This window comes from Coturnix japonica, chromosome Z (genome assembly GCF_001577835.2).
Source record: "Coturnix japonica isolate 7356 chromosome Z, Coturnix japonica 2.1, whole genome shotgun sequence".
Taxonomy (NCBI): Eukaryota; Metazoa; Chordata; class Aves; order Galliformes; family Phasianidae; genus Coturnix; species Coturnix japonica.
The window spans coordinates 12,779,276-12,792,648 of NC_029547.1; the positions used below are offsets into that span (position 1 = coordinate 12,779,276).

General features: G+C 35.6%; 1 protein-coding gene across 1 annotated transcript in view; it reads left to right on the forward strand.

Annotated features, from left to right (window-relative positions):
- Positions 1–13,373, forward strand: part of JMY (junction mediating and regulatory protein, p53 cofactor) — a 58,183-nt gene that overhangs the window by 14,474 nt on the left and 30,336 nt on the right. The window contains exons 2-4 of the mRNA XM_015848570.2: positions 1,974–2,147; positions 10,183–10,333; positions 12,353–12,522. Of these exons, the coding sequence (XP_015704056.1) occupies positions 1,974–2,147; positions 10,183–10,333; positions 12,353–12,522 (495 nt within the window). The remainder of the gene's footprint in view (positions 1–1,973; positions 2,148–10,182; positions 10,334–12,352; positions 12,523–13,373) is intronic.

Genomic DNA, 13,373 nt, shown 5'->3' on the forward strand with positions numbered 1-13,373 from the left:
TACAGATTTATTGTAACAGGTGGCTTGAGAGGAAAGTTTTTTTTTTTCAGTATGTTGATGGAGGAATAACTACAGCTTTGGGATTACAGGAAGGTTTTTGATATGCCTGGTACGAGTAGGGGAAGACTTCAGTATGGCAACTGTATTTTGAGGCACCAAGCAGTGGCTTTATAGCCTGAAAGGCTAAAACTGCTTGTGAGCTGGAATAATGCATAATCTGTGGAAATTTAGGAGTCAAACCCAGAGTGTCTGGCCTGACTGCTGTCCGTTCACTTGGAGGTTGAAAGTTATGTGTGTTTAGCCCAGAATGTGCATAAAACATTAGTTTTATAGACTGCAAACCACAGAACACTACCCTCACTGAGAACTCGAACACTACAGGATATTACATGCTGCTGGAAGACAACAAAAAAGGCATAGTGAATGAGCCTGGAGTAGGAACAGTTTCCAAGGCAAAACTATTCAGGTGAAAAAACAAATTGTCATATGTTTGATAAGAAACATCATCATTATTCTACTCTCTCACCCAGACCTCTTATCTCCAACAAGGCTTGCTGAGGGAAAATGCTTTATGGCTTGTCTTCTGTCAATTATCTCAGTGGTGAACAAGCAAATAAGTTACTACAAGCTTCTCTCATTCCTGTTTTTAATCTTGGCCAATACTTAGAGATTCAGAGGAAACTGAGGCAATGCGGTAGGGATCATCAGTTGCAAAATATGCATTAGAGTATTTGTTTGTTTGTTTTAGTAACAAACCCAGCAGAATAATATGAATATAACGGAGCAGAGTAGATGACTGTGGTAAAAAGGTGTCTTTTGATAGTTCTGGTATAGAGAAAAATCAGATGCCAGAGAACTATTGATCGAAGGTTTGGTTTCTCATCTGCAGTTCTCTCTATTTTGTTTTCCAGTATTCATGCTTGATGCAGTTGAGTATTAAGCAAATGTTTCTTGTAAGCAGAGTATCCAGCTTGAGCGAACTCAGAAGATACAAAATGGTTATTCTGTAGTTCCCTAATCTATGTTTAAATATATGCTTATGAGGTGGTGAAAGAAAGGACAAGAGACTGACTTTCAGGGTCTGGAAGTTACATAAGAAAGGAATATATTTCAGATAATCTTGGTAAACACATCAATTACTCCACATGTCCGTATGAGATCAGTGGTAGCTGAACAGTTCAATATATTTTTGGAAATGGTAAAAGATTTCCAGCAACATGTGAGGCTTGTTGAGACAAATGCCCAAAATAGATGCAAAGCAAACATAAATTAAAAACATGCATTGTAGCAAATTTGTAGAAATGAATCAGTTTTCCATTTCAGAAGATCTGAAAGGGAGAGTGGGCAGGATGTCTACTTAAATGAAGCAAATCACGTGCTTTAAAAAAAATATATATATATTTAATTTTTTAAATACATTTATAATTTCCTTAATAATAATAGATATTGTTAAAATATCTAGTAGAAACTCTTTATGCCTCAGTTATCAGGTAAAATGCAGATCGCTGTTCCGTTTCACATAGATTGGAGCAGTATTAGTATAATGAAACTATGTGGATACAGAGTAACAGGTGAGCAAGGAAACTTAGAATCTGTGTCCTTTTCTGTGTTACTTTTCCCAGTCATTCCTCTTAATATACCTGAAATTGGGAAGCATATGAAGTAGCATATCTGATTAATATGTTACTTCTTGTGCTCTTTGTACTGTCATGTATGTCTCAAAACTTATTTATGGTGATTTTTGAAGAGAAGAAATCAGTAGGAATGCCTTTTGGGTTAAGGTGATTGGACAAACGATCATAATCTGATCAGCTGAGTTCAAGATGTGAGTGGAAAACTGAAGCTCTTTGATATGTCTGAGTGAGGATTTTTGGAGGAGACAATAGGTGGGCTACAAGTGCTTTTTAAGCTGTTATTGCTTTCAGCAGGAATTTTGGATACATTCATTAAAATTGGCATTTTTCTTTTTCTAGTTGCTGGAAAAACATAAGAATACAGAAAGCATGGTAGAGCTGCTTGAACTGTATCAAATGGAGGATGAGGCCTACAGCAGCCTGGCTGAAGCTACCACCGAGCTTTACCAGTACTTACTACAACCATTCCGAGATATGAGAGAACTTGCAATGCTGAGAAGACAACAGATAAAGGTACAGCAAATGCCACTGAACTTCTCATTCATGGTTTTTATTTACTGTTTATTAACAAGTACTTTATTATGCTGTATGCGTAGTGATGGTTTTTCCACTGACTGTTCTCATGCCTTTTCTCAGAGGAGTGTTTTTGTAGAGTGAGGAAATCTCTGACTTGTGGCTTTCTGTTACTTGTCTAATTTCTACTTTTCTATGTTAAATTCTTTTAATTCATTCTTGATTTTAGCAGGTGAAATTAAAAATATATATATTATGGAGGGGTATTAATGCATAAAATATAAACAGAAATGAGTTGCACAGTGTCTTTAAAAATGTTAATTATTTTAAAAGGTTCTGCAAGAAACTACATTCCATTTTAGTTTTCTGAGGTAATCTGTTAAACCATTAGGAGTTAGTTTCTAATCTTATGTTAAGAAACTCTTAAATGTAGAAGTGTGTTAAGTATTTAGTTGTTAAACTTTAATAGTGTGTTTTCCTAAGAGCTATATATATTATAACCAGCTGAAGAATGCTGTTTTAATAGATGTTTTTTATAACACATTTCATCTAAAAATTTAATATCTTTAGACTTATTTCTTTCAAGTGCTTAAACAGAAGGAACAAACATTGCCTTTGCTGCATTGCAGAAATATTAATCATAGTTACTATGCAGTTGATTAGATTATATTCCTCTGTGTCTTTTAAAATACGTATCATGACATAGGGGCTAAAATGGGTCTGTTTTGTCTTGTCTGTTTTGTAAATGTCAATTTGTGTGAGCTTGGTATCTTGGTCATTGTTGTTTTACTAGTTTCAATTAAAAATGAGTGGTCTGTGTTTGAGTGTAGAATGAGGGAAGGAGGAAAGAGGATTTAAGATTCTCCAACTGCTTTTATTTTGAGCCATTGCTGCTTCTAAGAGCAAATTTTTTGTTCATAGTTCAAATACCCACAATTATAAATGTTGTTGCACAGAGAATTTGAATATTGTTTTAGATTTATTATGCTGTTCAAGGTTATGAATAACACGCAGTCTCTTCCAAGTACAATGAAATAGTTCTTTTCATTTTGTACAAATGGAATTTTAAAAAATATTTTATTTTTCACTCTAGAAAAGAGGAGATAAATATTGTATTCCAGATGCAACATGAAGTAGGAGTTTTTTCTAGTTTTAATTTCACTGATTTCTTAGATTTTAGTGTTGTTTTTTTTAAAAAAAAAAAGTCTTCTTTCCCTTTTTGTGAATTAATAACCTTGGTAAGTTAAAGAGGCATATTCGATGATGTATTATTTTACTCATGTGTAGTTCCATTTAATGGATGTTAAATTCTCTTCCTAACTTGGCAGTTTTTGAGTTATAAAACTTGGTCATCAGTATTATGTGGTTGAGAAAGATGCCATCTCTTGTTTTCCATTTCATTGTTTGTGAAGAAGCAGTACTTGTATCTATGATGACAAAATATATATATTGCACTTGGTAGCTAGGGTGGATGAATTCATTTATAAATAGAACTTGTGCTTGAGATGGTTTGTGTTAACTTGCCACATATGTGTTTCTGGAAGGCTAAATATTGGAACATTTCTATAAACCATTATGGTGGGGGTTAGCTCCATTTTTATGCATAATGCTAGTATTTTTGATGCCTCAGTTAATGAGGTCTGGGAGCACACACTGTTTAAATACCAACAAGGAGAAAAAAAGTTTGTTTAGCGCAGAGCCTTTCTTACAGGGTTAATTATTTTCTTGCAGGGATAATTATGCATCAATACAAATATTAGTCAAGATTATCTGTGCCTTCTGTATTGAAGGCATCATTTGTGTTTTGTGTTGGTTTCTTTTATGGATTTGGGTTTTTACTAAGTAGTTTAATCAGTTTCATTTTTGTCTGTTTTCAGAGTAAGATGAGGAAGAAATTAGTTGCTTTACCTGTAGTCCTTGCAAAAAATGTTTAGTGTTGTCTCTTTTTGGTGCAGAACATCAACCATAAAAGGGTGGTAAAGGTAATTCCATACCAACAATCTCAGATTAATCAGATTGCTTTGTTTTTGTCATTCAAAACATGCAGTAAGTGTATAACTCTTATGCGCACATGAGAAGTCAAGGGTCCTGTTGATGAACTTGTGACACTTCTAAACAGCCTGCAAACAAAGGAAAGAAAAATAGAATCCTTAACTCCTATTAAACACACCTTGCATATTCTTTGGCAATAGTTTCCAGTTTAATTATGGACGCTAAGTATATACATGTATATACATATACATGAAAGAGGTGGGTCGCTCATTGGCTATTAACAGTGATTCAGATTAGCCATTAGCTCATGAAGCCTCTAAGCTGTTGAGTGACAGAAGCTGGGGGGATATTGCTCTGTACACATTTTGGGGCTTAATTATTACTTATTTTTTTTCTTCCGATGTTACTGATAATTACAGGCCAGGACAGCTTCATATCTGACCTCACAGAATCACAGAATTGTCAAGGTTGGACATCTAGTCCAACCATTACCAATACTTCCCAGCTAAATCATATTCATCAACACAACATCCAAACGTTTCTTGAACACTCCCATGGTCGGTGACTCCTCCACCTCCCTGGGCAGTGCATTCCAATGCCTGACCACCCTTTCCGAGAAGTAATACTTCCTAATGTTTAGCCTGAGTCTCCCCTGGTGCAGCTTAAAACCATTCCCTCTAGTTCTATCACTGATTACACGAGAGAAGAGGCCAACCCCCAGCTGACTACAACCCCCCTTCAGGAAGTTATAGAGAACAAAAAGACCTAAAAACAAAGTACAAGTGGAAAGAGTGAGAAAGGACACAGGTCTAATATGCATTGATAGAAAGGCATCTTGATGAAAACCTGAAAGGTGTGTGAACATTCAAAAAATATCAGATTGTATTGCTGCAGTAGTAACAGTAATGGAGACTATGATCTGGAGATGCATGATTTATTTTTTCTTCTATTGGGCTGAAGATGGGGAAGGAGAAGTAAGGTAGAGACTGCAGCAACATTAACCTGACTGTGAAAGGTGATGGCAAGGGCTTAAGAAGGTTTTCAAAGATGGATCTTTGAAAAAGCTCTTCAAGCTGTTTCATTATGTAAATTTTACAAGTCTCAAGATTAAGTCTAGTCCTTCTTTTTCAGTGGTGCTATGAAACTAGTTTTTACAGCTTTTGTGACCTTTACTGGTTCCATTTATGTTGTTACCACAGTTACTTACATTAATCCCATTCCCGGGTATTCATATGTGTTCTTTCAAATTTCATCTTCTCTAGGGCTCTTATTATTTTACTTATATTCACTGTATCTCTATGTAAAAATTGTCCACCTTATCTTAATGAATTCTTGATGTTCACGTGCTTCATATTTTGTTGCTTTTTTTTTTTTTTTTTAACTGAACATTGAAATAAATCCAACTCTTTTCATCTATGGAAGGAATCTACAACTTTCTGAAGGGCCAAAACCACTTGCTTAGACATTGTCAAGCAACTAGATTATTTTTTTCAGTATTTTTTTCAACCTGAAACTTTGTCAGTGAAGTTGAAATGCAGTTAAAATTATATGACACATGAGTGATAGATAGAGGGAAGTCACAACTCTAAAGTACACAACCTTAATCCTATTAATTGCCAGTATAAAATATTTTAATTTAATTTAGCAATCTTAACATTTCCTTCTATATATTGTCATATGTCTGGAAAAGAAGAAACCTCAACAACTTGAATAGCCTTAATATTTTCTTGTGCCAAAACTTTAATCTTTTGTTACTTCCTTTTCTGAATACTGCTTTATTCTTCAGCATTCTTCATAGTTCTGGAAAAAAACATTCACCACTGCAACTTGCAGTTCAATGATAATTTTGTTAAGTCTTCTATGTGTCTTATTTGTTTTTAAGTATGTTGCTGCTTTTACTGCCAGTGTCTTTATCGACATCTGCCTTTTTCCTGTATATTGATAAGGGAAGTCTAAACCTCTGTAGTTTGTATTGGTAGTCCTAGGCTTCAGATATGCTAAGGACCTTAAGCCCTCCAGTCTAAGCTGGTTTGGTTATATTAACATTAAAGTCCATTCTAGTATTGATTAGAATAAAACTAGTAAAGCTGTAATGTGAATTTTAAAGCTGAATGCTTTCACAACATATCTGGGGCTTTACATGGAAAATTAGAATATATTTTGGGAAATCATGCTGAGTTTTAATTTAACTAGCTGGGAGCGTAGTTAAATTAAAACCTGTGAGACTTTGTCCCTGAGTGGATGAAGAAACTGAAATGCACACTGTCTTGTTAATATGTACAGTGTGCTGTAGTTTGTATTAGTTGTCCTGCCTGCTTGAATCTGAAAGGTAGCTAAAGGATGAAGGTGAAATGATCTTTTACATGTTGAAGCTGTGTTGTTTTTTTGTCTCCTCTGCTATGTGTGGAGCTCAATCAGCTTTTTCTTTTTTATAATTAAATGGCCTGCTGTTGTTACATCTTTTTTTTTTTTTTTTTTCCTATCTATTGTAATTCCGTCTAGGGATATAACACAGCATGTGAGAGTTGTACAACCTTTGCTTAAACCATAAATATGACCTGGAGTAAGTCTATTTTATGCCAATATCCTCCATAGTTTTCCTAGCTATCTTCAATCAGAGGTAGAAAATATTTGCCTATTAGTTCTGTTGACCTTCTCTGGATGTCTTCAAGGACTTTAACATCTTTTCTATATTGTGGAGCCCAGAACTGCACACATCGTTCAGAGTGAGGCCACATCAGTGGTAAATACAACAGGAAAAGTACTTATTGCAATTGTTTGGCTGTGCTGTGTTAACACATCCTGAGATGCTGTTTGCCCTCATGGCTCTGTCCTCAGGGCACACTGTTGTTTCATGGTGAGCTGCTGGCAGCAATGTTCCCAGGTCCTCTCACGCTGCACTGTGTTCTCTATTTGTATTAATCTGTAAGATGACCTATGATCTTTTATGGACTATAAAAACTAAAAGAAAAGTAGAGATGTGCAGGAAGAAAAATGAAGCCTAAATATATTGCACATGCATTGTGAACAGAATTGGAATGCAGTAAGATCTTACTTTAATTTCATAATGATAGTTATTGCCTTCACAGAAATGTTTATAACAAAAGATTGGTTTTTAAAGAGATGATAGGAAATAACATATTCAAAATATGTGGGCCTGTTTATATTGCTGTTTTACGGGCCATGTGTTTTTTCCCTTGTCCACTCAATATACTCCCTTTTTGTGAGGATGTTGTGGATAGTTGCAACCTCTCTTTCTTCCCCTACTTTTCTGTTTATTACAGCTGCCACCTCTCTTTAATTAAACTACTAGTTATGTTGTCTTTTTTTCTTTGGGCTTTTTATTTACCATGACTATAGTTTGGAAAGGTTGCAAACAGTAGTTCCTTTTACATCGGTATCTTATTCTCAGTAACTTATTTTTCTTTGTTACATTCCTTCATGGAGAGATTGAATCAGATGGAATGCGCTGTCTGGATGAGAAGAGATTGCTTTAACTCTGGGGAGCATTGGAGCATATTCAGGCCAATGGGAGGCTCCCAGAGGCCACAGGGTGCATGTCGGGCAAGCCCAGGAAAGGAAACCTCTGTGTTGGGCACATCTACCCCAGCCCTGAGGAGTGTGGCAGGCAGCTAGACACTGGAAAACAAAACAGCCTCTTAAAGTTTGCTATTACTCAGAAAGTGAAGGGCCTAATAGAAAAACAAGAAAAAAAGCAGAGAAGCAATCTGCTATCTTTTAATATACAGTACAGAGTGTATTTTGTGAATATTTTTATGTTGCTTTGGTTGAGTATGTTTTCCATCAAATGATGTTCTCTGAGGAAGTAAAGCAAATTGGTTGCTTTCCTTGCATTTGCACGTGAGTATCTATGGCTGCTCAATGCCAGGCTCTTGGCATTACAGAAAGACAGTCAACTTCCCTGAGTTTTCTTTCATCTGTTTGACCTTCACTGCGCCTAGAGTGGTCTAAGAGGCCTTCTACTGTGAGTTAGTGTCCATAGTACAATGGATGTCAATCAGACATCTGCATAGATGAGGATTATTGCTCCTGGCATCAGCCCAGGAACCTCAGTCTTCAGGAGCTCATTTGAAGTTCCTATTAATAGTAAGAGTGAGTGACTCTTGTCACTTAGTCTTGCACTATCCCATCAGAGTTTGTTACTGTGACCCTGAGATACCTCTGTTTGGCACAGGTTACAAGTCATTGTTGGGGCAAGTAGTGTACTCTAGTCTCCAGTTGTGGGTATCTCCATGGTTGTCAGTACATTCACAAATGCTGCTAAGGCAAAGGCTGCCTAGGTTTTTTGTGCCTTGTCAAATGAATAACCTCAGTGTGAATGATAGCATAGATGTTGTAATTTGGATTGCAGCTAATGAGAAGATGCTTCCTGTTTATGTTACCTGTAAATATTTGATGTCTGGAACAGTGATGCAGTAGTATTGGAAAATGCTAAATCTCTAGCCTATGCTGTGTGTGAATAATGTTTTGGCAGGCAAAATTGGATGAAGAAATATCAAGAAATGCTATATTGAGGCTTCTTCTAGAAGTGGTGGCTAGCAATAGTGTTACTCACACTACTTGGTGATCCAATTTCAATTTCCACATCAAATTATGTAATCACTACCCAAGAGTATTAAAGGAAGGTTTCTAACTGTATTACTTTTACCCTGCTTCTCAAAATTTTTTTGCTTAATAGTTCTGTGTAAAGCATTAACTCTGCCAGTGATGGTTTCTTATTTATACCTATGGTTTTACTTCTGTTTTGAAATTCTTGTCTGTCCAATCATAATCGTTTCCTGTGGAAATTGTGATATATATATATATGTGCTTCATTGGATTATGTGTTATAAGATGTCTGGAAAAATTAATATTCACTTACACTTGTTCACATTTTTATTTTGCCTGTTGTCTTTTCAGGGTTTTTAGAAACATGTATGAAATAACTACTTCATATATATATGTACATACATATAAGTAGATTAAAATACTGTATTAAACTACTTCGAACATTTTTTGAGGATAGAAATTATCTATATAAATTTGTTTCTAAAGATCATCCCTGTATGGAATGAGATAAGCGGACATGCAGAAGTAGATGCTGAATAATCACTAAAAAGCCTACTATTTGTACTGAAAGTAAAAAGTGGAATGGCTTTTTGACTGAAGCTTTGTGAAACTGAGATGAGACATTTTGACATTTGAGACGTTAGAACTTCAGGTTAAATATCTGGTTGCACAGAGGGCTATGAGTTTTCAGTTTGAGGATTTTTGTCTTAAGTAGTGAGGTATCTTTTTTTACCAATATAAATTGAAAATATTCAGAATTAAGGCTTTGGAATTGTAGGTTTCAGCATAAATGTGTACTGCCTTAGATATCTAGTTTTTGGGTTTTTTTTTTTGTTGTTTGGTTGTTTTTTTTTTTCAATTGGACTGATGATAACATCAACTTTTAAGAAGCATGTACAAAAAATAGAGAGACAGCTACATATTTTTTTAATTTGTAAAAGAAATCCCAGTTCTCTTGCTGGCTTCAAAAAGTTATTAGTTAGAATTAAAATAGCCTCCATTTTAGGAGTGGAAAAAGTATTTAAATTCTCAGTTGCTGGGGAAATATGTTTTAAGTCATCATTAAAACAAAGAGTTCCTAAAACTGATGATTATTTCACAGCATCCCAAGACATCCCTTTTTCCATCTTTATTATAACCTAAGAAGATTTACTTGCTTCATATTGGAATATTCTAGGCTGGAAGAAAGCCTGGATAAAGCATGCTTATTATTTGAGGATATTGTATGTAACAAGAAGTTACTGGTAAATCAGATTTTTATTGGAGTTTGTTGGTCTTCTAGTAAGAATAGTAATGAAGCCATGAATGTACTTTTTCAACAGAAAGGAACACTTTTTTTTTCCTGTTGAATAAAAGCTGTGATGATTTGTTGGTAGTTTTCTCTCCTTTTTGTTCTTTTGTTTTCTTTTGTTCTTAGCCACTGATCACTTCAGAAGCTAGCAGTATTATTAACTATGGTCTGATTTATTTTCAGATCTCAATAGAGAATGACTACCTAGGCCCCAGAAGAATTGAGAGTCTGCAGAAAGAAGATGCTGATTGGCAGAGGAAAGCCCACATGGCTGTACTTTCTATTCAAGATCTTACAGTTAAATACTTTGAAATAACAGCTAAAGCACAGAAAGGTAGTTATTTTCTATTATTCTGTACTTGAAACAAAAGACCTTTAAAGGTTAATGTTTATCATGTTCTGTACTGTCCCATTTAATTTATTTTTTTATCAATCCTTTGTGAGGAAAATGCACTTGTCATTCTTACTTGTTTTTATTTCTGTGTATGTTGAAATCTTTCTCAAATAAGTAGTTACGGAATGCCATCAGAAGCAGTCACAATATAAATTTTTAAATACTTTCACAACTAGCTTCACAGTGGGATTTTATTAGTGGCAAATTACATTTGCAAAAGATTTAGGAAACATGGAATCCCTGATGGATTCTGTCTTCTGCATTGGATGGTAAACCACAATAAGTGTCCATTGCGTTTCACTTAGTTTCATTTTTCTTTCCCCACTGCCTTCCAGTAAAATTTTTTTATAGCTCTGAACACTAAGCAACAGCTCAGCTTCAACTGCTCTGAAAGCAGATCTGCTTGAAAGTCTTCGTAGATAGATCTTTCACAGCAGTTTTACTAAATGAGTCAGTGCAGTTAAGCAAGGACATATGGCTTACACAGACATCAATGCTATTATTCTTGTATCATTTTAACCAAAATAATCAGTTAATTATTGTAAACAAACCTGAGGGTGCAGGTTTTTTTTTCTCTTTCTTTGCCTTGGTGGTAGTGATTGTGCAAATAGGTGAATGTGCTGTACCCCAGAGAGAAAGTCTTTTTTGATGGGTAGGTTTCCTGTTTTCTCCCTGAAAAGAACTGCCTCGAGAAGCAGTCAATGTAAAACAACTCAAGTTAGGGTTAATGTGAGACTTTACCTTACCTAAAAATATGTTAGAAGTAGTTTAGTCACATTAATTAGAGCTAATTCTAAATGTATTTAGCTTCTGCTCTGACAAACATGGCAAGTAAAATACCTCACTAGTTAATTTAAAAAAAAATTCATATTTACAATTCCTTTCCTTTTTATTTTTTTCCACGTAATATTTTCACATACAGCTGTCAGGATCGTGAGGAAGGACACTGGAAAATGAAATGCTTGGAGATTTTTTGATAAATGTACAATTGGGGGTGCATATTGTTTTTTGTTTGCTTTATTTGGCCTCCTACTGATCATAAGGAGATCATACATAGCAAAATAATGACAGATGACAGAGGAAAAAATAGGTGAGAACAAGTAGATACTTATCTAACAAGAGTGGTTGGTATTTTCTGGTGCCTAGGGACTGAATGCTACTCTTTTTGGTTGTGACTTCCGTGACTTTTGCTCTGTAAAGTTAAGTGTGATCAGTGTCATGTGATTGTTCTATATGTTAAAAATGGTAAAAATCTGAAATACATTAGCCTAGATTTTTTCTGGGGCTCAGGAAGAGAAATCTGAGTCAAGCAAGGGACTGTAGCTACTCTGAAGGCTTCCTTAAGAGATTCTAGATCATCTCTGTACATTAAAGGCAGATTGTACCTTGTTATCTAATTATCCCATAAAACAATCTTTGAGTTTAAAAGAAAACATTGAATTTAACAAGCCTATTTTTGTTAAACATTATTCTTTCTGAAATGCACTTGAGGTCAACCTCAAATTTTTGTTTTAAACTGTAACTCTTATTTCACTCTGCAGATTTGTGTTAAATTTATGATTGCACTGTAGAATTTGTAAAGGGAAACTGGTGATTTCAGTGGCTGATGGTAGAGGCTTTCAGAAGCAGGAGGAATCTGGGATGCACTTCAAGACCACATGGTAACATTAAACAGTGTTTTTAAGCCAGATGTTCTGAACTTGTGGTTCAGACATTCATATGAATAACAAAAATTGGACTTATAGTAATGAAATGGTAAACAGCAAATTACATACGTACATGAGACCTAAAAATTCTTAAACCTTGAATACGAAGGTTGTTATTCTACAGAATTACTTCTCTGCTAAGAGAACTTTGTATGGTTTTGGATGCAAATGTGTACAGTCTATACAGTAGAATCACTATAGAGATCTGAAGAGATGACTGATAAATTGTCTGCCTTTTTCTTCCCTTCTGTAGCTGTGTATGATCGAATGCGAGCAGACCAGAAAAAATTTGGTAAGGCAGCATGGGCAGCAGCAGTGGAACGTATGGAAAAGCTTCAGTATGCAGTTTCTAAGGAGACTTTGCAATTGATGCGTGCTAAAGAAATCTGTTTGGAGCAGAAGAAACATGCACTAAAAGAGGAGGTAATTTTTCAGTACCAATAAGCAGAAAAATTAAGCATAGTAAAAAACTGAACCTTCAGGAGTGTTGATACTCTTGAAAGAAATGAACCAACAGACATGAAACTTGCTATTTTTTGTATTTTTAGTAATATAAGTCTTTGTTTTAATCCCCACATTCAATCATGCTAAGCAAATGAAATTTTATTGCAAGTGTGGCGGAGTCCTGAGGGGATTCACTGATCAAACCACTCTTGATAACTTTGAAAAGTTATGTCAGTCAAGTGTAGTCCCAGGTGACTGGAAAAAAGGGCAGTATAGTACTCAAATTAAGAAGGGCTGAAAAGATGACCCAGGGGTCTACTGACATCTCACCTCAGTGCTGGGGAAGACCTTGGATCAGATAATCCTGGGAGATACACTTAGGCATATAGAAGAAAGGGAGCTGATATGAGATGTCAGGCATGTGCAACTTTTGTTTTTGACATGGTCCCCATAGCACCCTTCTCCCGAAATTGGAAAGATACAGATTTTATGAGTGGAATGGTTTGGTGGATGAGGAACTGGTTGTGAGATAGTACCCAGAGAGTTTTGGTCAATGGCTTGGAGATCAGTGACAAGTAGTGTCCCTCAGGGGTCAGTACTAGGACTAGTGCTCTTTAATATCTTCATCAGTGACATCAACAGTGGGATCAAGTGCACCCTCAACAAGTTTGTGGATGGTACCATGCTGTGTGGGTGCAATTGACATGCCTGACAGACTAGATACCATCCAGAGAGACCTAGACAGACTCAGGAAGTGGGCCCAGGTGAATCTCGTGAGGTTCAATAAATCCAAGAACAAGGTCTTGCACCTACTTTGCAGCAATCCCTGC